This window comes from Pezoporus flaviventris, unplaced genomic scaffold (assembly GCF_033815535.1).
Source record: "Pezoporus flaviventris isolate CSIRO_AGI_PZ_B2104156 unplaced genomic scaffold, CSIRO_AGI_Pfla_v1 ptg000066l, whole genome shotgun sequence".
In the NCBI taxonomy this organism is placed as follows: domain Eukaryota; kingdom Metazoa; phylum Chordata; class Aves; order Psittaciformes; family Psittacidae; genus Pezoporus; species Pezoporus flaviventris.
Window position 1 is genome coordinate 17,981,889 of NW_026892614.1, and position 26,155 is coordinate 18,008,043.

At 38.7% G+C, this 26,155-nt stretch overlaps 1 protein-coding gene across 3 annotated transcripts in view; it reads right to left on the minus strand.

The window, feature by feature from the left end:
* Positions 1-5,625: 5,625 nt before the first annotated feature.
* PACRG (parkin coregulated) overlaps positions 5,626-26,155 on the minus strand; it is a 238,624-nt gene continuing 218,094 nt past the window's right edge. For 2 of the 3 annotated variants that reach the window (XM_061471417.1, XM_061471415.1), the window contains one exon: positions 5,626-6,095. In XM_061471417.1, coding sequence (XP_061327401.1) covers positions 5,935-6,095 — 161 coding nt within the window. In that variant the 3' untranslated portion in view covers positions 5,626-5,934. Of the gene's footprint in view, positions 6,096-19,823; positions 19,873-26,155 lie in introns of all 3 variants that reach the window. The other variant, XM_061471416.1, reaches the window with a different exon arrangement.

Genomic DNA, 26,155 nt, shown 5'->3' on the forward strand with positions numbered 1-26,155 from the left:
ACAAGGGCATGTAGTGACAGGACAAGGGAGAATTGCTTTAAACTGAAAGAGGGAAGATTTAGATTAGATTTCGATTAGGAAGAAATTGTTCCCTACGAGTGTGGTGAAACACTGGCACAGATTGCCCAGAGAAGTTGTGTCTGCCCATCCCTGGCAGTGTTCAAGGGCAGGACGGACTGGGCTTTAAGGTCTCTTTCAACCCAAACCATCCTGTGGCTCTATGATATGCTACCAAAAGCACCCATGCATTAATCCACAATCACATTAAGTACAGTGGTGTCAACTCATCTTTACCAAATTGTACCTCATATGACTATGGAGGTGGCAGAGGTGCAGAGATGAGACCCAAGACCAACATGCTGCCACTGTGCCACAGCACAGAGGAGGTGGCAGCAGCAGGATAATATGTAATTGCTCCCTTTCTGTCCTCCAACAGCCCTAACTTCTGATTTTATTTAACATTATGCTGATGCAGACAAACACAGGAAGTTTGGATTGCTGAGATCTTTCAGTACACTACGGGTATGTCATACACATTTCTCAAGACAGGCATATAACACTCAACACTACGATTCTCTGTTTAGATGGCTCCTTTCTTCCCATTAGCTCGATGCATTTAACGAACACTCACTAAGCCAGAGAACAGAGGCTGGGATTTAACTTCTCTTTCAGCATTTGTAAAGCACCAGTATTAGTTCCCATTTCACCCCCTCTCACCCCACACCCTCAGCAGCCAGGGTCAGCAGGCCACAGCAGATGCAGAGGGCTCCTGTGCACATGGGTGCCCACAGCACTGTCGGGGAGGTTGCAGGTCCAAAAGGCCCCTGGCCACACCAGTACAGCTGGGCCCTGCACTTCCTTCCCCATGAGGGTGCCTGTTCTTTTGTAGCTTGAGGCTTCTGCTCCATGTGAGGGGCTCTGTTAGCAAAATACCTGATCAGCCCTCCCTTTCTGCCAGAGGAAGGGGACCCAGGGCATGGGCCCATCTGGCAAGTGCCACAGCAGGGTGGCAGAGATGAGGGGCTTCTGCTGCTAATGGGAAGCACAGAGAGGGCAGCAGTGCTACTGCCTGTGCTGGGCACCATGGCTCCAGCTGACACTGCACTGTCCTGGGGCAGCCACTGCCCCCAGCATGAGGGGAACACAGGGGCTGATGAACCGATGGCTTGCAAGGGCTGCGCGGTTCGTTGCTGCCTGAGTCACTCCCGAGTGTTGGTAAAATTTAAGTATTCATTGATCTGGGGAATCAGCACTCAAACTGTCATCACAAAAGGGACACCAGGCACACAGCTGACCCCAGCTTCGCCACAAACATTTCCTCTCCTCCCCGAGGCTGCAGATAGTCCCCCTCAGCTCAGACTTCCACCCACCTCACCAGAGACTATGCTGGAGGGCACCCGCTGCCCCAGAGGGGCTGGGCGGCCCACTCCTCCCTCTGGACACACTGACCTGAGCAGGGGAGAGCTCCCAGTGAGGAGCCCCACAGACATAACCAGGCTGTATTCGCTAGGCAAAAACAAGCCCAGCTAAGATATGCCTCACCACACACACTCCCCTTCCCTCCCCCCCCAACGCCGGAAGGATTACGGGGCTGTGCAGGGAACTTCTTGTCCTGCCAGGGCATGAACCTTCCTCACCCGGTCTCCAGGCGGCACAAAGCATCTCGGAGCAGTTGCAAGCAGACAGGCTTTGTACAGAGTTCCCGCAAACATCACTGCTTTTATTTAAAGCAGAAAATACAGGATGTTACAGATGAGTGGAAAAATGTGAACTGCCCCACTGCTTGCAGAGCCCCTCGGACTGGAGAATGCTTTTCTGGAAGTCAGAGGGTCTCCAGACAGGATTAGGAAACCACGTAGTGTCTGCCCTAGCTGTTTTTATCACTCTGCTTGGCTGAGGCTTACACCTCCCCGCAGCCCCCCCAGCCAGGGTCCCCTACCTTTTCTCCTACTTACAGCTTCCCATAACCCTTTTGTTTTTGACTCCTGGGAGGCCCTTTTCAAACTCTTTGTTAGCTCCATCTCTTTGAAACACTGGAAAGCTACCAGCAAGAAGCCTGGCTCCAGCTCCCCATTGCCAGTGCTGGCAGCAGCTTGCCCCATCTTCTGCCAAGCTCAGTCCTTCCACAGGAGCCTCCTGGCCCAAGTTGGGCAGGAGTTGCAGTCACCTCCTTCCCTGCTCATCTTCATATAGATAAATTGTACCAGTCCGTGGCTCAACAGCTTGAACAGAGATAGCTTTGTAGCGCCCACCAACATTCACCAAGTGCCAGAATTCCCAAAGCAATGACACTTGATATGGAGTTCCCTTACACAGCTTTGGGGAAGAATCATTAAAAAGATCTGCTTCATTCCTGTTTTGATGATTATGAAGACAAAGACAGCCACAGGTAGTCTGTTTTTCTCTCCCCCTAACGTTAGCATATGTTTTCTATTCTTCAAGCTAAATAGCTACCGGGCAGCCTGCCTAATGTGTTTGTCAACATAAACTAGAGACATCTCAAACACTTAGTTTCATACAGCCACCACCTATGACGCAGATTACTTTACTGACACTCCTTACCTTGCAATCACTGGAAAGCTAGAAAGCCACAAAAGACCTGCAAGTAAAGCACAAATCACATCAATTCTGTAAAGCCAAGTTACACTTACTGGCACTATGCTTAATTTATATCCCTTGAAACAGCTGGCCTAGAGTGCCTTTTAATTGATTGCAATTAGAAACTGTTGATTGGCTTGCCCCTAGTGTCAGTGACCACAATTATATCATCTAGTGAAAAGAGAGGCAGTTACTATCTTTTAACCACAATTCCGTTTTTTGAGCATAGTAAAATAGCTAAGCAGTGTATTGAATGACATAGTATTACTCATATGCTTAAGCACCCAGGTCCTTGATCTTGTGCTTTATAAAGTGCTCTGAGCTGTGTGTAATTGCCTATAAATATGCTGCTGATCATGCTTAAAGGGACACTGTCAAGGTTGGAGGACCTACAGTTTGGCTTAGTAAAATGACATCTTAAAATAGTTTTATTCTCAGTGTTCCTAAATTACCAGCCTGTGGTTTTTATCATGCTTCTTTTTATCAGTCCAGCTCCTAGAATTAATAAGGTTATTGGAGAATGTTCACTTTTAAAGCAACAGTCCAGGCAAAGAAATAGTATGATAGAGGCTAATGTTCCCATCCTGAACATGCAAGCAAAAGTACTTGGGTGTAACACCTATTTTTCCTGATGTGAATGGGCATAACCTCTATTGCCCTTACGGTTTGCAATAAAGTCGTCCCTTGTTGAAATAACATCTTGTGAAAGAAATCTTCAAGAGTGAGCACGGGGCTGAAGGGCTCAGGTCTGGACAAGCCTGCAGCTGCACGAAGTACCCATTCTCTGATGTCTGTCAGTCTGTAGTCTTGTCCTAGTTGATCTGAAGTGCAGAGAATGCAAAAAGAGTCAGGGAAGAGAGTTACAAAGCTGGTGAGAAGCCTGCAACTTCATCTCATCCTTGGCAGCGTTGCTGGGATGCAGAGGGTTGACAGGATGGGGAAATCCCAGGAACAAGAGCTCTTTCCCGCACTGTCCTTTCTACGAGCAGCTCTGTGGCTGGAGCCCGGTGGCGAGGGAGCTGAAGCCAGCTATTGAGGACTTTTTTTGATCTCAGGCGAAGAGCATACTGGACTTTCTTTTAAGGACAGAATACAAATAGCTAAGTTGTGAAAGGTGGCCTGGGATTTTTCCTTTTATGAAGGGCTTCATTTGTTTCTGAGCTGAATAACTCTGCTCACTCCAAGCAGCAGTCCTCCAGCACACTCTGTACTCCTGAGAAACCTGCAATGCCACAGTAACCAAACCCACAGTTGCCAGTAAATGAAAAATTATAGCTCACTGGTGCCAGGGACAGCGCAGAACGGGGGTCTGTTGAGGGGAAATGGGGAGAAACTGTAAGCAAAGTTTGTGCTGTTAGTGCCAGAGTGGCTGTGACAAGATGTGGTCTTAGCCTCCCTGCATATCCTGCTAGGCTCTGTGCAGCAAATTTGAAGACAAAGCTCTTGAGTTTCCCCAGACATGGGCCTACAGCCAAACTTCACCTTCCTTTCTGCCTGGGAGGTGAAAGATTTACAGATACCCAGGCAGCATATTGGATGTGCTCGTCCATCCAGGTGTGTGTTAGTCATAGGATAGACACTGCCTAAGCTCTAGGGACTTGAGGGAAATCCTTGTGATGTGTGAAAGAACACTCAGAAAGAGCCAAAAAATAATTAGAAAGCCTGGGAAAAGGGTACACTTGCAGCAGCCATGCCTAAAACAAGGATGGTGAGCATTTGTGGCCAGTGGCATCACTTGATGTTGCAGTTCCTCAAAGAGGTGGGAGGAGGAAAGATTTTCCCCTTAGTTTTTGTTGGTTGATTTTGTTGGGTTGTTTTGTTTTTTTTTTTCAATTAAAGGAAAGAGAAGAAATAATAATAATAATAATAAAAAGATACGCAGGCTGAAAATCCCACAGGACAGAAAAAGGCAAGTCTAATGTGAGTCTAACAACAGATCCAGCTCAACGTATCAGCAGGTGGGAAGGTGCTCCCCACGTTTCCAGTATGCACTCAAGGGAACACACAGCATTGTAGGGGCTGTGTCTCTCACACAGGCAAGACTTTTAGGGTGTGAATATGGATGTGGAAAATCACTTGGAAAAGGCTCATGAGTCTAACACCAAAGAGTGCATTTCGAGCTCTAACAGTTACAGAGAAACACTTGAAAGTGCAACTTGCATATATTTTAAGAGCTTCCAGAAACCAGAATAAAAGCAAAATGAGCCCAAAATCTGTACTTTTAAGAATCTCAGGCTTTGCAGATAAAGCTGTTATCTCCTGCTTTTGAGCTGACTTGGTATTTTTAAATAGTTGTCCTTGAGAATTGTAAAACTTGGTTTATTTTTTGTAGGTTTATTCCATAGAAATGCTTTAAAAGCAATAAAGTGAACGTCAATAGCCTTGCTTTAATCCATAATTACATCAATTCCATGTGGTGGTTATGCAGAGAGAAACTAACTGAGTAGGAAATTGTAAGGATTTCTGTAACAATAGTTCGTACATTGTTTGTACACATATATACCATAATAATAACAACAGAAAAGCAATAGCAACCTTGCAGTTACAAAAAATACCCAGTGCCCTTTAAAAATATATGTGCATATTCTGTGTTTACCCAGATGAACAGTGTTTGTAGGGACTGATACATTATGTACTCTGTATCTTCTGATTTATTGAAGTTCTTTCTGGGCTTCCTGTCTTCAAAACTATAGTCGTGCCTGATATTTGCCAGGAGGAACTGAAGTTCTATAGAAAGGTAAACACCTGGAAGCTGAGATGAGGAGTGTGTAAGAAACATTGATTAATTTAATGGCAGTGCTTTATAATGGACCATATATATTTTTCCGCTGTAATTGCTATATACATTCAACAGTTTTGTTATATGATGTCAGTGCACATTTTTCAGCACAGCTGCTAGAGAGGCATTGCTGAACTGCTGTTTCTCTTCCATGACAAACACCTATTAAGCGGTCAGCATAAACTCTTCTTGTTATAGCCTCTGACATCACCGTCAGGGCAAGCGAACACAGAACAGCAATTGCTGAATCGCGTATGAAAATTATAGTTTTATTGTCTATACAAGTGAAGGTTTAACTCCGATTCCTGCTCGAGTCAGCTCTGTTATAAGGGAGCGATTCTTTCAGGGAACAAACAAGCACAGTACACCATTGTAATCAGAGGAACAGGCACTATTTATCTATTGGAAAGACTTGTTCACAATAGTGCTAACACTTTAATGCCCCAGAAGCCACTATTTTAGCAGCTGTAGAGAAAAAAGCATGACTAACAAGATGCCATAGAGAGTCAGACACAGTTTTTTTAGAACACAAATGGAATTATCCCATTTGATACAGCTCAGTTTAATATGCACGACTGGTAAGTAGGGATCATGTATTTAATGTTTATAAACGCGTTTTCTCCACCGCAGCGTTCAAAGGCTTCCAGTGTCTCTTGAATCAGATCTCCAATGTTTTCACGCTTCTGCTGGCTGTATTCTATCCCATCACCTGAATTAACTGGTTAATAAAACAGAAAAAAAAAACAAAAATTATATTAAATTTACTGTTATGCTTTGAAGTAATGACATAGGAAATTGTCACTGTGCCTTTATCGGAAACTTTGCTCTACAACATGAAACAGAGCTGAATTTGAAAACAGGATGGCTTGATATCTCTTTAGGTTCTGATCAGGCTCCAACTCTGTATGCCTTTAAAATTTGCTTACGTGTGCATTACTTCAGTATCTAAGCAAAAATCCTAATAAAAATAAAGAAAACACATTCTTCTATAACGTGAAGATGGACTCTCTTACACTGTTAATCTCTTAAGACCATTACGTCTTTATTTTAAACATTGCTTATCTAGGACAAAATTCCAGTGCCAGATGCAGAAACGCTTATGTACAAAATGTGACTTAAGCTAGACTTGTTATGGTTTGAAATCTTAAATAGGTATTGCTTTGGGATTGTTCCATGTCAGACATCATATTCACACACTTTTTTTTTGATCAAGGAGATGTCATGTGGCCTAAAAGAGATTTTGGAATTTGACATGACACACATTCCATTTCTGTTCCCTGAAAAATGTGTAAAATTAAGTCAGTGTCAAAAGGACAAATTATTGCAGCCCCCAGATGCAGTAACATTTTCTGCTGCTTTCTCTAACATGGAGTAGCAAGGATGACACACATTTGTACACACAGAGCTTAATTCTTTAAAAACATCAGCTGTGATGACAAACTGTGACAATAAAAATTACAAGAATAAAAAATAACTGGCAATAATGCTGAGAGATTTAAAGGAGGAAAATACATTTCATTTTGGTGAAACAATATGAAAGCTATCTTAATGCATTCCATATATAAAAGACATTATATATATAATATATATTGTATATAAAAGACATTCCAAGATTCATATATGTGTGTGTATATATATATATATATAAAAATTATTTAGTAGGAGCATAACATACTCAGATCAGCTGTGGTGCAGTGGCCAGGGGAGAGGCTGTCACACTGCTCTGGGGTAGTCCACACACAGTCAGTCAGTGGTCTCACTGTGGGCAGTGGTGGCCTTGTGCCCATGTCATACATTTAACATCTCAAATAGCGCTGCTTGCTTATTGACACTCTCAGCCAGCAAAGGATACATTTGTCAAGACAACGCAACCATCTTCGTGGGTAGTGCCTGCCTTTCACATCAGAAACACAGTGCACTCAAGGATGAGAGTAGATTTTGCTCCCACTGCTGCCTCAACATCCCCAGGCTGGTGGGGCATAGACATACAACTGCACCCATCCTCACAACCTGTCCAGGATTTAATCCTGAGGATCTGGATTTAAAGTCTGTGACTTTGTTACCAGTAAAAACTGAAGAACTATGTTCATGAAGAAAGAGCTGATGAATATGGGTAAAAATCATCCTTTTGCTGAATTTTCCTGTAAAATACCTGATTGCACTCCAAGTTAATTATATGTGCACCAGCTTTTCAAACTCCTTACGCACATTTGTGTCACTTTGCTTCTTGCAGAATGTTTACACAGGTACAGATGGGACATACAAGGACTAGGCTTCAAGTGGAAAGACAGTAATATTTTTTTATGATTGCTCTTAAGCAAATGAATAGTTTCCTATATATTAACTGTTTTTTTCACTGACATGAGGAGCCAGAGTTGTGACATCAAAATTTCCTACAATGAATTTATTGTAATGTTAAAAATAACAGATTATGCGAGTGCAGAGGAAACAGCAAGACCTATTAAATAAAAGCATTGTCTTGTACAAAATACTGATGCAAAAAGAAAAGCCCTTTACAATTGAGTGCAATTTAGACAAAAGAGAAAACAATTGATAACAACTGCGGCTCATCACCTGTGTTGCATGTGTGCTGCCAGCACTCCCCAGAACACCTGGACGTATCTCTCATTTCACTGGTTTGAAGAAAGGAAACCCTGAACCTTGACCTAAGTTTTGGCAAATATGTAAAGGGATTACTGACTTTCCAACCATTTGTCTATTACCTGTAATTTTAAGCCTACACACATGCTCTGCTAATGAGCTTACACAGCTTTCATTGTTCTTTCAAAGAAGTAGTAAAAAAATCAGCTCTCTGGAAGTAAGGGTGATATATTGCTAAGCAAGTTTGGAGGAGGCCAACAAGACAGCATAATAATGCTTGTAGCAGAAGTATTTTCCAAAATCCCCTGTTATAGTCTTCATTATAGAGCACAGTCTGTACAAAAGATGATGCCCTAGGTGCTTGATTAAAAGGTGCCTAAGAGAATGAGGCAATGATAATGGAAATAGTATGCAAGGGAAAACTGAATGTGTGATGTGCAGACCATCATTACATTTTTTTTCCCTACAGACTGTTTGTGCTATATGAAGGTTTGTATCCTCAAGACAGCCATAATTCACATTAATGTCATGACACAAGCTACAACTAATAATACCAGAAAGGTTATGTCAGAATCGAGGTCACCGGCTAAGTACTAAAATAGCTATCCTATGCAGTTACAGGAATTAACAAATCTTTCAGACAAAAAAGATAATCATTAACCCAACAGGACAACATCCACTAAACGGATGAGTCACAATGATCTGCTCAATGCACCTAAGGGTAAATATCTAGTCACAATAATAATGATGATTAGTTGGAAGAAAATAGCTGCTGAAGTATAGCAGTCTCAGCATGGTTTGACTTTATTTCCAAGTTAGTTTGCATGAGAAGCCAACTTTGTCAGCCACAAAAACGTTGCATATGTAAAGTGTGAACATGAATCTGATTCAAGCTTTTTATGAAGTTGTCCTTTGTGAGGAAGAATAAATCAACATGAAAATGCTAAGAAGCACATTTGTCATATCTTTGTCTCGAAGTGAAATGTCTGGCAAATTTAGCATGCATCAAGAACTCTTTTCACAGCAAATGTTATTTCTGTATTTAGAAGAAATGCATTGAAAGAGATCTACAGGATTACACTCAGGAAAAGATCTCATTTTCACTTCCTGGATAAAAAAGTTAGTTCCTAGTCTTCTAAATCATGCACCAAGGGTTTCATAGTCCTTAACATTAAATGAAAGGCTTTGCACCTGTCAAGACCTGTGCTAGCTGATGAAATCACCCAGTTCTTTGAGCCCAAGAGTGGCACTCCCTGCCCTACCATCAGCACTGTTGATGCCAACTGCTGTAGCTAAGGAAACCCTGCTCAGACCCTCAGGGACTGAACTTAGGCTTTGGCAGGGAATGGAGGTGGATTTGAATTTTGCTTTAAAACATGGTTTGCATTTAAGTCTAGACATGCTTCTATTCATGATTCAGGATATTAATGAAAATCTGGTGCTAATTGTATTCCATCTAATTTCATTTTAAAATTTCATTAGGCTAATATTACAAATATAATACTGTACTTCATTAAAGAAGGACAAGCAAGGTTCTATCAATGCAATAAGAACTTGATGTGGCAACTTTTAAGTACTGGAGTGGACGAGAAATGTAAACCAACCCTCAAAGTTCAGGCAGATCTATTCTTATCTCTGAATAAGAACAGGGACATTTGTTAGCATCTGAAAGTGTCTGAGACATTCTTTCAGTTTATTATATTTCACTTCAAGGCAGGTCAGCTCTTGAAAAGAATTTTTTCTAATACCCTGAATATGCTGATGTACCGTATGCTGCAAGTATGTTACAGATAACAGAGTGGTGGCTGTTCCTAAGGTTCTGCTTCATGGAAGACACAGATTAAAAACGGAGTTTCAATACACTTCTTGCTGTAGGGATGCTGTAGATCTTGGGATATTAGAATTTCCACAGATCTTAAATATCTGAGGAATGCTTAGTGTGGGGGACAGAATAATACTTAGAAGAGATTTCTGAAGAGACAGTGAAAGAAGCCCTGTGTCCCTAGGTTAAGCAATGTTTTAAATCAAATTGTTACTCAAAGGCCATTCCTTTCTTTACTGATGAACTTTTAAGTGCATATATACACGTGCATATATTTCAACTTGTCTTGGAACAAGTAGGTCCTAGCAGAGTTTTTTAACTACTAGTTAACAGCTAAGGGCTCTTGTATAAAGGTTTTGGGCTGTTTTTTTTTGTATACAAATCAATAAACCTGCTTGGAAAGATAGTTATCATTCCTCCCTATTTGAATCTTGAGAAACAAAGATAGCAAAAGGTAAAGTGGCTTGCTCCAAGTCATGAAAGGGATTAGTCACAAATCATGCTTTTTGACTTTTTAATGTATACAATGAAAGTACTATTTATAGTAAAATACAACTATGGTAAAAATAATTTTTAAGCTGCTTGTTCATCCTAGTAAAATCAACAGCTATTTTCAGCAGTTAAAATTATTACAGTAATCCAGCATGCTAACCACTTAACAGAATAAGGTTTTTACTTCAAAAAGCCAGCAGTGATTGGATTGTAAGGTGCAGATATATTTCTCAGTACAGAATTGTATTTCTACAGAAAAGCCTGACACAGAACAATATACAGTTAAGCAGTACAAACTAGCATTTAAATATTTTGTGGAAAATTTCAGGACTTTTTTTCTTCTAGGAGTTAGCATCAATATGAAGAAAGAAACAGAAGCTGATTTTAGCTATAGATTGACACGTATCTATGTCAGGGTTCACATAGTGTTCACCGTTCAGATACAGTTCAGAGCTTAATTTTTCAATGTACTCTTGTTAGGATTAGTTTAATTGTCATAAAATATGTTGGCTTCCTGGCTGGTGTGGAAAATGGAAGCCCCTAATGAGTAAGTCTGGCAGGGAGGAGGAGGGCTCCGTACCACTGCTTCTCTCACTGTGACTCAACTGTGCTTTGAAATTGTCAGTTCCAGGAAGAATAAGGTAGTTCCATCTCCCTATTCATTTAATGGAAAGTCTGTGAAAAGTCCCAGGGTAGGACTCTAAACCATCCTGTCTGCTAAGAAATAGCCAGTTTGTTTGGCTTAGGTGAAGGAAAAGCCACCAGGAGGTTACAAATTCTGGACATTACTAACCCAGACAGAAAACCCCGTATTCCATTCCTGAGGGCTCGGAACAGTGTGAACACCAGTTTTAAATGTTTCTTAGGGCATGTCTATATTAGGTGGACACAAAAGCACAAGCTGACTTCATGCAGGCTGGTCCTAAAGCTGGAGCACTGGAAAAAAGAGCTCATAGAATAATTTGTGATGGAAAGAACCTCTGGAGCCAAGTGGTCCAAATGCCCGGCTCAATATCAGCTCCATTTTCAAAGTTAGGTCAGGTTGCTCAGGGTGAAATATCTGCAGTTGCTCAGAGCAGAGTAATCCCAGAATGAGAAATGGTGCAGAGATCCCCTGGAGCTGGCAGAGCTTTTCATCCGCCATTTCAAATGTGATGAAGGGAAGCACTACTCCTTAAATATCAAAACGTGTTTGGTGAAGGAAGATTTGCTGAAGTTGCAGACTTCACATGGAGAATTTTTATTTGTTTTGATAGAAAACAAGCCTAAACTTTTGTCCTAGTAACAGATTCTAAGCTTTGTATGTAGCATTGCTGTTGGAATCTTAATCATATACAAACCAAGAGGCACAGATTTGGCTGAAAAATTAATAAAATTTCATTAACACTCTGACTTGAAACTATGAAAACACAACTTTTAAAAAAAATTAACATGTATCTTTCAAAGCACTTGAAAACTCTAAAACTGAAAGCACTTTTATACCTTAAAGAGGCCAAACCCTTTGAATATGCACAGACCTGTTTTTTGATACTATCAACACACAGAGCTCTCTCTCTCTCTTTACTTGGTTCTTCCTTCTATTTTTCACCACTAGTTCTGAGTGCTTATCACTTTACAGTGCTACTGTAGAGATTGCAGAATGTTTCAATCCAAGAAGAAAGAATCTATGCTTGGAATTTAAAAAGAATAATAATAGAGAGACATTTCTGCTCATCATAGGTCTCAGAAAAAAATGATTTTGCACTTTTGATATAAATCAGCTAAGTATTATCTAAGTAAGATGCTTCCATGATTTTCTTAATTCTCATTGAAGGCATTTTGCTTTAGCATGAAATACAGACTCTTTCTATAGTTATCTTCCATATGCAGCTAGCTTTTAGTTATTTCATAAATAAGCATTTATTTTAAAATCTAAGTGCCATTACTATAAATACTGTTCAAAAGTCAACAATTCAGTAAGTGGAGGAAGTGCTCTGATTGGAAAGGAAACATTTGACTGACTTACGATGTTTTACTAATGATGTAAGCCTGCTAGAGATAGCTGTAACCACTCGTAAATTGCTGCAGTATAAAAAAAACCCAAACCCAACAAACCAAAAAACCCATCTGAAAATGAGCCAAGACAGCAGCTGTTATCACAGTTTTCCATTTCCAGGAAACGTTAGCAACATCAGATGTAATCCTTTCTAAGCCCAGAATTCTTTCTTTCTTTTTATTCTTTTTAATAGAAGTACAATAATGAAAATGAAATCACAGCTTTTGTAACAAATCATATTAGCAAACATATTAGACCAGTGACGTTAAAAAATCAGAGAATATTATTGTGATTTTTTTTTCCTCTATATGTACTTAAACTTCTCCAATCAATGCAGACTTTGAAGTTTGCTTATGTTTGTGCTACAGATCAATATCAAGCAAAGTAAAGTTAAATAATCTTAGATAAACAGCATGCTTAAGGGAACAGAAACTGGAGGCTGAGATCTCTGCGACCCTGGTACACTGTTTACTGTTGCAAAATGATCATTAGTTACAAATCATGCTTAAAGTGCAAAAAGAGTTGCACCATTTATGTGAATCTGATGTTCTTCCTTTTGTTTTGGATGCATATAAGCCAGTACAAAACAAATACTGGTTTTTCTTTTAGCTAGAAATCATGTTTGTGTTTGCAAAATTTGCATAGCTTTGCTGGACTGATGTGAAATACATTTGTTTGTCACATTACTTTCTAACCCAAATATAGCATAATTAATGCAAGAGGAATTAAAACCATGGAAAGAAATTTTTGTGTGTGTGTGTGTGTGGAACAAACATAATTTCTTTTTAAATGTAATGTAAAGTGACAAAGCTGAAAATCCCAAAATGCTTTAAAGAATGCTGATTTCAGTATGAAACGTAACCCTACAACAGCCAATTTTTAACACTGAGTTTATTCATATTTAAACTTAAGCTTCTCGGCAATCCATCCTCCTTCTCCCATTGGAATATTTTTATTAATGTAACCAGAATGCTTTTTAGGGGAAGCCTTAGGGTTTTTTTTTGGTTTAGTTTTTTTTTCCACAAGCAAAAAGCTCAGTAATTCATTTCTTCATGTTAATAACTGTTGATATGTTTGTACATCTGTCATGTACTAATAGAATTTGCTGTGTCTAAATTCACTGTTCAAAATCATTACTATTTAAGGACCCTATTTGTTATAGCTTGCCCATCAAAACTTTCATTGACGACTAAATGATTCAGTAACTGCTTTCATAACTTTGTGACAGAAGGGCAAGCCCTTTGTTGTCACTGAAATGCAACCGTATAAAAAGTAGGTCAATATATAAAAAAATCCCCATCAGAATTATGGGAGCAAGTTGTTAGATATGCCTATAAGTTGCTGGATATGCCAGAAGTTGACAATTTTCTATTTTTTCTGTTCCCTAATTAAATGAAATAAGCAAGAACCTGAAGTTAAATGAGAGTGCTTTAGCAGTGATTTGAGAAGGGACAAGGAGATGAAAGCTGTGAATGACTCTGTGGATTTGCCAAGATTTCTTTCATTGCTACGGGACAAGGAGAGAATTTATGCATTTTGAAGGACAGATATCACAGAATCTGGAATGTGCTATTTTATCCTCAAGCCAGACAGAAAGCAACACCCTGCTCCCCCAGATGCGTGTACTTACAAGGGTCAGTATATGTCCTTTTAGTTTGTCTTTAAATTTTTGTAATACATATTTTTCTAAAGTAGACTGGATAATGTGACTATTGTTTCTGAGTTTCTTCAGTTGGATCAGTGCATATCATAGATAAAAATAATTAATAAAAATTACCTTCCCAAGATATGAATTTGCATTCTTTTTATGAAGAACATAAAAGACATAAAAATAAATACTTATCAAAAGCTAGTTAACAGCCATTCCTTTTACATTAAGAAAAGCATACATACGAATTTATAACAGCTTTTCAAGCAAACAGAAAAACAACAATTTTAATACAACTAAAATGTATTATAATGTGTAGTTTTTACTTACAAGAATGTAAAACAGATAAAAAAGAAAGAAAATTGTGTCCCCTAGGTGTGGTTTTTCTGTAGATTCACAGCTTTTGGATTGTGAACATTGCAGCCTCCGAGAGCAATATAGGAACTGCACAGACACCACAGGCAGGCTTTAGGAATCTCTCACAAAACTGTCTCTTATCTTTTTCAACATTTTTGCTTCATTAGGTGTGAAGAAAGATAAGTGAATAAGAAGAACTATTCAATTAGATACTCTAATCTTGTCAAAATTGCACCTGTACCTTTTGTTGCTTGACCTGTTATTCAGAGGTGTCCTGAGCGTGAAGAAAGCATGAAGCCCATCATCCCCCAGCCCAACGTGCTGAATGGCTGAGATCTTCTCACAGCAAAGATGACAGTTTCATAAAGAAAGCTGTAGTTCTTTGGGAATCATAGAATCGTTTAGGTTAGAAAAAAAACTTTTAGATCATTAAGTCCAACCATTAACCTAATACTGCCAAGTCCACCACTAAACCGTATTCCCAAGTGCCACATCTACACGTCTTTTAAATACCTTCAGGGGTGGTGACTCAACCACTTCCCTGGGCAGCCTGTTCCAATGCTTGACAACAATTTCACAACAATTGAAGATTTTTTTCTAAATAGCCAACCTAAACCTTCCCTGGTGCAACTTGGGCCCTTTCCTCTTGTCCTATCATTTTTTATTTGGAAAGAGACCAACCCCACCTCACTACAACCTCCTTTCAGGTAGTTGTAGAGAGTGATAAGGTTTCCCCTGAGCCTTCTCTTCTCCAGACTAAACACCCCAAGTTCCTTCAGCCATTCCTCATAAGACTTGTTCTCTGGACCCTTTGTTGCCCAGCTTTGTTGCCCTTTTCTGGATGCACTCCAGCCTCAATATCTCTCTTGTAGTGAGGGACCCAGAAATGAACACAGTGTTCAAGGTGTGGCCTCACAAGTGCCCAGTACAATCACTGCTGTGGCCCTTGCTGGCCACACTACTTCTGATACAAGCCAGGATGCTCTTGATCTTCTTGGCTGCCTGGGCACAAGCTGGCTTACGGTCAGTGGCTGTCAGTCAGCACCCCCAGGTCCCTTTCAATCAAGCAGCTTTCCAGCCACTCATCCCCAGGCCACTGGGGGGTTGCATGGGGTTGTTGTGATCCAAGTGCAGAACCCAGCACTAAGCCTTTTTGAACATCATAAAACAGCCCATCAATTCAGCCTGTTTAGATCCCTCTGTTGAGCCTTCCTACCCTCAAGCAGATCAACAGTTCCACCCAAATTTGTGTTATCTACAAACTTAGAGAGGGTGCATGCAGTCCCCTTGTCCACATCCTTAATAAAGGATATTAAATGGAACTGTCCCCAGTACTGAGCCCTGGGGAATGCCACTTGTGACTGGCCACCACCTGGATTTAACTCCATTCACCACCAATCTTTGGGATCAGCCATCCAACCAGTTTTTTTTACCCAGTGAAGAATATACCCGTGAGCCATGAGCAGCCAGTTTCTCCAGGAGTTTCTTCAGGCCTGTAGTTCCTCTTCCTTATAGATCCTCCTTCTGGCCCTTCTTGTAGATGGGGGAAATAAAGTGGCATGCAAAAACCCCAATATCTCAGGTTATAGAAATTTACTGATCCTGTTACTCTTCTTGTATACTACTTCAATCTTTAGAAGCGATGCTTGAAGAGACTGGATGTTGATAGGCCAAGAAACCACTCCTGTATTCTGTGGCACACAGCTTAGTGAGGACATACTACCACTAGCCTGAGACTACAGCTGAACAAAAATAAAGTACAGCAGATGATCATCTCAGACATTTACTCTTTGCATCTTCTTGTGTCATTTTAAATTATGAAGTAGTAAGCTGAAGGGAGAGTGATTTAAGGAGTGGGGATATGAGAGCTCTCCAATATAGCTTAGTGAGTTTTTCAAACCTTTTTCTGACCTAAGCTAATTTTAAACATGTTATTTTAAATATTGGCTTTAAAGATCTTCCTTTAGAGATCACTTTAGAACTTTTTATTGATATTAAGTGAACAGAGGAACCATCTATTTCTCTGAACATGTATTTCTCCTGAGATAAATCAGTCAAAGGGAAGTTGGTTGGTGGCATGTTGTGAAATTGCATTAACCCGTCTCAGTGGTTACTAATTCAGCCACCTCAGGTACAACTGCTTATTTGTCTAGCTTGCCATTAAGACTGCAGGAACTCAAATAGTGGAGCATACTGATACCATGAGTTCCTGCCTGTCTGCTGTTTTCATTTGTCTGAGAAGAACTTTGCTGAATTTGAAAAAAAGCAACAACAGAAAGAAACTGAACTGCAATGGCAGTTAACAGTAACTATGCTATTGATAACATCAGTGGGCATGTACAAAGACAGAAGATATTTACACATGCTTTTCCAGTAACCTGACCCAGTACTTAGACCACCTACTGAGATTTAGCAGCTCTTGAAATACACAGCAAACTCGTTTGTTTCACCACTTACGCAACTTTTATAAGATTACTTCCTTTACTATCCAACGTAAAATCATTACTTACCATACCATTGTAGGTAGCATAGGCTCTAGACTGTGTTTTCTAAAATGTCCTCCTAACTTTTCACAAAGGGATTGTAGTGTTATTAAAACACGAGCATTTTAGTGATGCCTAAATACAGTTGTTCATAACAAAGAATTAATTGTGCATAATAGGTGTGTATAAAACCCACAGGGTGAGAAATTATTAGCGGCTTTGTTTTTGAGATGAAACTATTATTCATATATATTACAATATTTTCAGAGAAAATAATTTTTAATACATAAAAATATGAATATGAATTATTACACTTTATTACTTTTGTTCATTATTTTAAGATAATGGTGGTGTTCCACTAAAAACTGTTAATGCAGAATCTTTTTTCCTATTCCAGATAGTATTTCTCTGAAAAAAATAAAAAGCAATCATACATCCTAGCTATAGGACAAAGAATCAAGAATATATTTTTCTGATTTACAGTGCTCTGATACAATTTTAATGTTGGTGTGTATGAATATAGGAAAAAAAAATGTTGCTGTGTCTTACATTGCTTACACCTGAAGAATTGCAATCATCCATAAGCACATAATCTCTTAAGGCTGTACTTGTTTTTACACATTTACTGAAAAAGACCTTTAAACTTATCTATTCTGGGACTATACATAGAAGTGAAAATGGCTTTTCTGTGGACAAGCAGGATACATGACATGCTCAGCAGAGTAAATTGGAACCTGGTTAACAGTAGTAATACCTTTATGATATCTGTACAAGTGCCATCACATAGAAAACATCAAGCTGCTAACAAACAGCACTTCTGTTTCTAATATTTTGCTTAATACACTTTCACTTCATTACAAAAGCAATGAACCTGAACAGTAAAGCTGGAAAAAGAATTTTTTGCTCTCAGGTGAACTTGCGTTTGCTGGTCCTGAACTGCTGCAAATAGCAGGTATCTGTAGACTGATGGAAATATACTAGTTAACAGTAAGTTCATCTCCCTTGCCGTGGTTATTTGAGTGTTTGCTGTCCCAACATCTTGCTGTGACAGAGGCTTAAAACACAGGATTAGAAATTTTGTAATTTGTTATTCCCCTGCCAATCCTGGCACATAGCACTTACATTCTCCAGCTTATCATTAAAGCATGCTACATTTTGTGACTGCAATCTTAATTTTTTATTCACCATTCACTCATCTTACAGCCCTTCAAGCCCTGGTGCCTGACAAGCCTACAGCTGTTCAGCTTCAGAAGGAAAACAGCTCATACACACACACACACACATGTCAGGACAGGGAGGAAGAGACAAGACAAGAAGTGATATGGCTGAATGCTCTTGGTCAATTCAGGCTAGCCTAGAGGTTTATAACTAACAGCCAAGAAAACAGTTAAATAGCACGGCAGAACACAATGTGTTTGAATATTTGTAAGTTTGCATTTTCATGTATTATAATGAAGAACAAAAGTAAAAAGCTCTCAAGACAATTCTTCCCTAGCAACTTATGTTTCCTCACACCTGGATGATCTGAGAGTACATTCACACATTATTACTAGCTTTATATTAATAACAATGATATGGCCATTCCTATGAAGGAAACTCATGAGTGGGTTTTTTTTAGATAAAATTGGGACCCACTGAAAAGATAACCTGGAAGACAGTGTGACTAATATACAAATGAGACATATTTAAAGAGTAATATTCTTGTGCAGTTTTCTTGGAATGCTTATTGCCCAGTGGATATGGTTAACCTCCACAGGAAAGGGAGAAGTAATGCCTCACAGAATTCCTTTATCACCTCTCTTCAGCAGCCCACAGATGTCTGTTTCACCTCCTACGTTGTTTAGTGGTAGTGGCTGTGGTAAGCTTACAGGTCTCTGATCCAGCTCTGCAGCTGCAGTGCTGAATTGGTACCCATGGAAGCACTACATCGAGAGTAATAGAAAATTCTGCTTCAGAAAAATATCACAGCATTTTTGGACAACAGTGGCTGCTGCAGAATGATGACTTTTGAAGAAAACTATGGGATGTTATTTCAAGGGAAAAGAATAACTTATACTAGTCTCCATAAATCCATGTGAGTAAAATTCTTGAGTCACCAAGAAGTTTCATCACTGAATGGTGATATCTAGAAAGGTCCTTCTGAATTAAATTGGCCAGCACAGCCAAAGTATATTGAGCACTTGACTGATAAGTAAATCAGACAATTCTTGTCCCAGGGACAAGAATGTGGAAGAACAGAAGACAAAGAAACACAAGTGCTGAAAGTAGAGGAAAGGAAGCCAAACACATGCATTTGGCTAGTTATGTTTCTTAAAAGGTAAATAGGCTTAGCTGCATGTCTGTAGCTAGGATCCAATATCTCTGCTTTACAGTTCTGAGTAAGAATCTCACAAGTAAGAATATTACAAGTTTGCTTTGGAAAATGATTAGAAGGGGATGTCAGCCTTAGTAATGTAAGTATAGGGCTTCTACAGGAATGTGTGCTATCAGCTTAAGTATTGACTTCTCAAGATGGAGGAGGTGAACTAAGACTGTTACCAGTCCATGACAGGAGAGGTACCGACAGCATCACAGTGCTTGAGACCTCTCCTTTTCTATCCTTTTAATCATATGGATAAAAAATAGAGTTATACAGAGGTCTCTTGCTGGTTTGGTAATATCCTCCTTTTAGAGGGGCATAAGCTTTCCTCTCTATTTAATATCAAAAAATGCTGAAAAGTCAGTAAGTCATTTTAGGCATGCTTGTTATCAGATCTAGTGCTTCAGCCATCTGCCTCAACAGCTCCTAAAACTGCCGATAGTTGTCTGGCAGAGATTATAACCACTGTCACTGAATCCTCAGAAGTCATAGAGGAAGTCAGGCTAATATCAGTTTATTTACATCTTCTCACTATTGTAATATATTCATATCTATCAGCCCAGATTGAGTTAAACATGGCTTATGGTTCTAGCTCTGTAGGCAAAATAAGAACTTGATTTTGTAGGAGAGGAACAATAATAGCACTCACAGTTATCAGCTAACAGACTGACTTAACTTCACACATCCATGGAAGACAACTGTGAAAACAGGCAGAATTAGAGACACAGAGCAGGAGGCAACATCATTGTATAACTCTCATACAGTCATAATAGAAATTTCAGACCGAGTCAGGAGTTGCAACACTTTATATCTGCCACATGGGATCTGCAGGAGAATTGGTAGGGTTGTACTAGACCTACCTCGCAGCGTAAGGTAGGAGTTACATTCCCAAGATCAAAGTCCAAGTGAGTGAAAGGCTGATCAGTGAAGGTAGACAGCAGGGAACAGAGAGCAGAATAGTATCTAAAATCTTGCTTTGTTTCTGAGACTGAAATGTTTGCATCAACCCTGGAACTACAGCCCAGTTTTCCTGAGGGTAGGTATCTATTGCCATTTCTTTTGGGTGAGATTGACTGATTTCTTTAAAAGCAAGTTGTGGCACAAGGCAGTAATGATACCCTATAGTATAAGCTAAGGCTTGTTTTGACACCTTTTACATGTTTTACACCCTACCAACATTTCTCTTACCAGGGGCATGAATTTGGATCTTCCCTATTTTTCCACAAACTCTGACCCCTTGAATTTTGCACAATGAGTTTAAAAGTTGTGGGAGCTGTGGGGGTGGGGAGAGACAGAATAACCTTGTGGCCCATTAAGCGCTGTATTTTTAAAAAGGCATGCAAAAAACCCAAACCAAAACAGAACAAAACAAAAAAAACATGAGCAAAGGCAGCAATGGCTGCTTAAGTTTTTATAGTTTGAAAACCTAGTGGTGAAGTGCCCTCCCAGGAAATAAGCACAGCATTGTTGTACCTATGTAGCTTCAAATCTACATCTTTCATGATCAGGGGGATTTTACCTAATTATCAAATCAGTTACTATAGAGAAAGGCTCTTGTGCCCTATATGATTATGATCTGGCAAGGAAGAATCAGTAAGATAGGCCTTTGTTAGACTATGAACTTGTGCCAATGTTTTGAGAGAGACCCAAAGTTTACACCTGAATCCAGTCTTCAGTAGCTGAGTGGGCTGATCCTGAGCCCTTACCAGTTCCTAAATGAGGGCTGCAGTGAATCAGAACATCTGTACATGAGGCTAGGTATTTAAATGCCTAAATACACATTTACATGAATACATCTACAGTGCCAAGTTTTAAGTGTTTTGACTTAAACTAACTTCCTAACAGATGGTTATTCTGCATCTATCTTCATTTAATTATGACTGTTTATGGTTTTACAGATGTAATAACTGATCTAAAAGTGATACAAGCTTATTCTTTGTCTTTTTATTTATATTGCAATAACAGTTAAAGGCATTATTTTACTGCACAACTTACAGAAATTACATAAAGATGGTCTTTCTGTGTTCTACTCACAAGAGGTCCTTCCAAATATTCAAGAAAAACTGCTGTGACCGTAAGGCAAGTTGGACAAACATAAACTAGATGCTAGCATCATCTGTAACATTGTAAGCTTAAGCAAAATATTACCATAAAATAAAAAAAAAAAAATTAAAAAAAGTGAAACAAATGAGGAGAAAATAGAGGAAGATAAGGAAAATATTTGAGCAGAAGCTTCAGAAAATGGAGGTCAACAAAATTAATGCAAAATTTCTCAACAAGATAAATCTCATACATAAAATGCAGTTCTTGGTATCGTAAGCAGGTACAGGTCTGATTCATCTGATTCAGGAAACTGCCATGCAAGTGTGTAAGTGATTGCAAAATCAGGACTAAAGGGTGTTTATTTATTCCAAAAGCATGTCCTAACTAAAGAAGCAAGCAACCAAGCAAGGCAAGCATACACAAAGTATTGAGAAATGAAGGACCTAATACTGCTGCCAGCTATATTCATGCCTCACCATGTAAATCAGTGTGTGTGAGAAGACTAAATGAGAGAGGGAGTTACCTTTTCTCTGCCCACTACAGTGATTAATAGCTTATTTTTCAATATGAAAAGTGCTAGGTATATTGTTATAACTTTTTTCACATTGCCAAAAGTACAGCTATACATTACCCCTCTAACAGGAAATGGCACACATGACCATGAAATACTATGAGACTTTGGTAAGGAATGTCATGAGAAAGAAAATTTCTCAGCTTTTAAGTTGCTTTTATTTATATATAAGTTGTAATGTCTAGGAAAGCAAATTTTGCTATAATCATTTTTTACATTACTGATGTGCTTTTTAATGCACAGCTTTAACTACAACCGTCTGAAGAAGATTCAGAAGATCATTACAGTTGCCAACACTTATTACGCACCTTTATATGCACTGTAACACAACTGCATTTGTATCAAGAAACCAGATCTGTAGAGGAAAGACAGGGAAGTTTTCCCACTGGATGACAAAGATGGTTTATTTCCATAAGCCAAATTTTTCAGGAAACATAAACTGAAGAAATTATTGATGTAGAACAGTTTTATTGCATCAGCTGCAGAACTCCACTGGGGAAAACAGAAACAAGAAGCCCTTAGGCCACATTTCGTGTGACCTAATTCTTTCAAGGATATATTTCTGCAAATTTTTAGGAAGTGACAATACAAACAAATGACAGTTCCCACCGTGATGTTTTCATGGAATCTCTGCATAACCTCCAGAGTCTGCACCAACATTACAGTGCATAGTTCTGCTGTAGAGTTTAATTACTTTTGAATGTAAATGAGCAGAAAAACAGTTATCACACAGCCAGCAGAAGAAACAGTTATGCTTCTATAAATTCCTGCTATTCTACTGCTGCAATCGTCAATTTAAAGTTTCAGTCTATATGCTGCTGCCAGTTAATGATTAGTCGACTACATTTTTGAGAAATTGCACTCCAGTCAAGGGAAATGAAATAAAAAGATGAGGGAAAAAAGAAACTAACATTGTTAAAGTCTAATTAGAGCAGCAGGGCCAGTACTGGACTTAGCTGTGATGAGGTTGACTTTCTCTTAGCTTCAGTACACTGAATTCAGTGAGAGCAAGATCAAATGCTATGATTTGATTTTCATGGGTGAAGTGTTAATAGGAGTGTGGATTAACTTTTTCTTCATGTTGTGAAATTGTTTTTATATTAATGTAAAGCAGAATACAATCATTCTTCTCTCTGAGGGTATATTTCAAAAATCTGCCCATTTGCTTTCGGAAGGATTAGTGCTATGCAGTTTATTTTGAAGGAAATCACATTCCTTTAACAAAGAAAAAATCATTCTTTTCTCTTCAGCATCATCAGCAATATCCACCAGAACTTCATTTTAACAACTGCCTATGTCAGTTAACCATTTCTTACTTACATGGTTTTAATTCATGCTGGTTTGTTTCTAAATGTAGCTCTTGCTGCAAATGAATGTGTTTTCATTTAGCAGCTTAAGTTTTTCACATAACAACTTAAGGCCACATTTTAGTTATATTTGATAAAAACATGATAATTAAAAAATTATGCTTTAGAAATGTAATTGGATTTTATCTTTCAAGAAAAGAAAAAACTAATATTTATTGTTCCCCTAAACCATCTAGCTATCATAATATTTCACCCCGCCTCTAAAAGTATTAATAGGCATTCAAAACAGCTTTACTAGCCATATATTCTGAAATGTTTTTGGTTTCACGACACATGAATTCACACTTGATACAATAAGTGTTGATAATAAAACCTGTCTGAGTGCCCATAAATATGCATTGTGGTGAAATATTAGCTATGAAGCTCTTCATCCTTCCACCTACAATTATTTAATACAGAAAGATCTAAACATCTGTAATTTAGATAAGGCAGAATAACATTTTAAATGAAAAAGGTCAAATGCATGTAATACACATTTTTCACTTCAAATTGTGCAAAGTTTTTTGTAGCTCTTTGAAGCTGATGGGAAACTTGAGTGTTTATTCAGCTGGAACTTTGAGTATTTCATATGTAATGCGTATATTGCCTGAAATAGTTTAAATTGACTCCTACAAACAAATAGTGGGATGTTGTACGCACATCTCAAATATTTCATACAACAGATTTAAAATGGAACATGGGCATCAATTCCTTAACGCTTCATAATGCCTACTCAATAGTAAAAGACATCAATAGAATTCCATTATTATTTTATATAACAGAACCAAAATCCCCCTATTCCTTAACTAGAATCATAGAATAGTTAGGGTTGGAAAGGATCTTAAAATTATCTAGTTCCAACCCCCCTGCCATGGGCAGGGACTCCTCACACTAGGCCACGTCGCCCAAGGGTCTGTCCAGCCTGGCCTTCAACACTGCCAGGGTTGAAGCATTTACTACTTCTTTGGGCAACCCATTCCAGTGCCTCACCACCCTCACAGTAAAGAACACCCTTATATCTAACCTGAACTTCCCCTGTTTCATTTTAACCCATTATCCCTTGTCGTATAGTTACAGTCCCTGATGAAAAGTCCCTCTCTAGTATCCCTATAGGTCCCCTTCAGATACTGGAAGGCTGCTATGAGGTCTCCACGTAGCCTTCTCTTCTCCAGGCTGAACAGCACCCACTTTCTCAGCCTATCTTTGTATAAGTGCTCCAGCCCCTTTACCCCTTATAATCCTTGTGGCCCTCCTCTGGACTTGCTCCAACAGCTCCATGTCTTCTTATGTTTTAGGACACCAGAACTGCACACAGTACTCCAAGTGGGGTCTCACGAGAGAAAAGGGCCAGGATCACCTCCTTTGACCTTTATCTTAAAATGCACAGTATTCAGTTTGGTTTCAGGAAAAGTAATAGGACTAATACAATGAGGGAAAAAGTGAGCTTTTTAGATGTCTAGATCATGACTTGTATTAGTAATGTGGGATATAGCCTGCTATTTGATATTATGAACTTTCAGTGATGGAGATTGTTCCTTGTAGGTGTTTCATTTATAATACTGCCATTAGACCTGATTCACCACAGTCTATGTGAACAAGGAAATGGCAAGATCATGGTCTTTAGGGCTGTCCCTAAATAATAAAAACATGAATCTGCTTTTGTTCAGGAAGATTAAGTAAATGACTAAGGAAGAAGTGTTTCCTAGTCCTACTATCTAAGGTCAAATTCACTTAATGAGTATATGCATGTCTTCTATTGTAATTAATGGAGATGCAAATAGGCCTACATACCAAGTCTAAGATAACCAATCTACCATTTTAAATTACATTAGTATAATGTATGTATGATATTAGTATAATGTATGACCTTCATGGAGTTTACATATTTGAACTTAAATACAGAATGTAGCTATTTGACTGTAAAATCACCATATGTACTCCAGCTATACATTGTATACATTTATACATCTATTTGCGTAATTTTAATAGCATTTATTAGTTATACATTATTTATTAAAATGCACTAATAATTTTTGTCTTACTTTTTCAGATATCTTTTTCTTACAAGTAACGAGAAAAATACCCACCATTCAGAAGTATTCTACTGTACACAAAATACTATAAATGGAAACATGTATTTTGAATGTTCCTGAAGAACTGGATGGTTGGGTTTTTTTAGTTGGTACCCATCATTGCTTCATATTGAACAATTAAACTGGTTAAATACACTGGGTCTCTTGGGAGATCTTTTACAGCACCCTTCCAATACCCAAAAGTATTACCCTTGTAATACTACATTACAAGGGCATGTAGTGACAGGACAAGAGAAAATGGCTTTAAACTAGAAGACGGTATATTAGATTAGATTAAATATGAGGAAGAAATTCTTCACTATGAGGGTGGTGAGGCACGGTCACAGGTTGCCCAGAGAAGTTGTGGTTGCCCTATCTCTAGAACTGTTCAAGGCCAGGCTGAACATGGCTTTGAGCAACCTGGTCTAGTGTGAAGTGTCCCTGGCCATGGCAGGAGGGTTGGAAATAGATGATCTTTGAGGTCCTTTACAACCCAAATCATTCTATGATCCTATGATTGTCTCTCTGAATGAGGAAATGAAAAGTACACTGTCAGCATGTTTGTTAGATGTAATTTGAATTTAGCATGTATGCTAGAAATGAAATCTCATTTCTTTCTCTAAATTTGTAGATCACAAGTTGTATTAAGTAGAGACTAACTGGCACATAATATTTTGTACCATTAAATCACAGTAACTTCTACTTCTGATGCCATCATTATAGCATATTGTCCAAGAATTTGATTTTTTTTCTGACAAATTTTATACTTTAACTCTTTCATAACATCAATATTTCTGAATCCCATGATTCAGATATGGATTTGAACAAATAAAATTTACATCTTGTTTGCGCCAAACAAGTGACCAAATACAAACACAAAAAAGATGAAAACCAGAACAGAAACCCAGGTACAAAAGGTCCTGAGCATCAGTGAACATTGGCTGCCTAC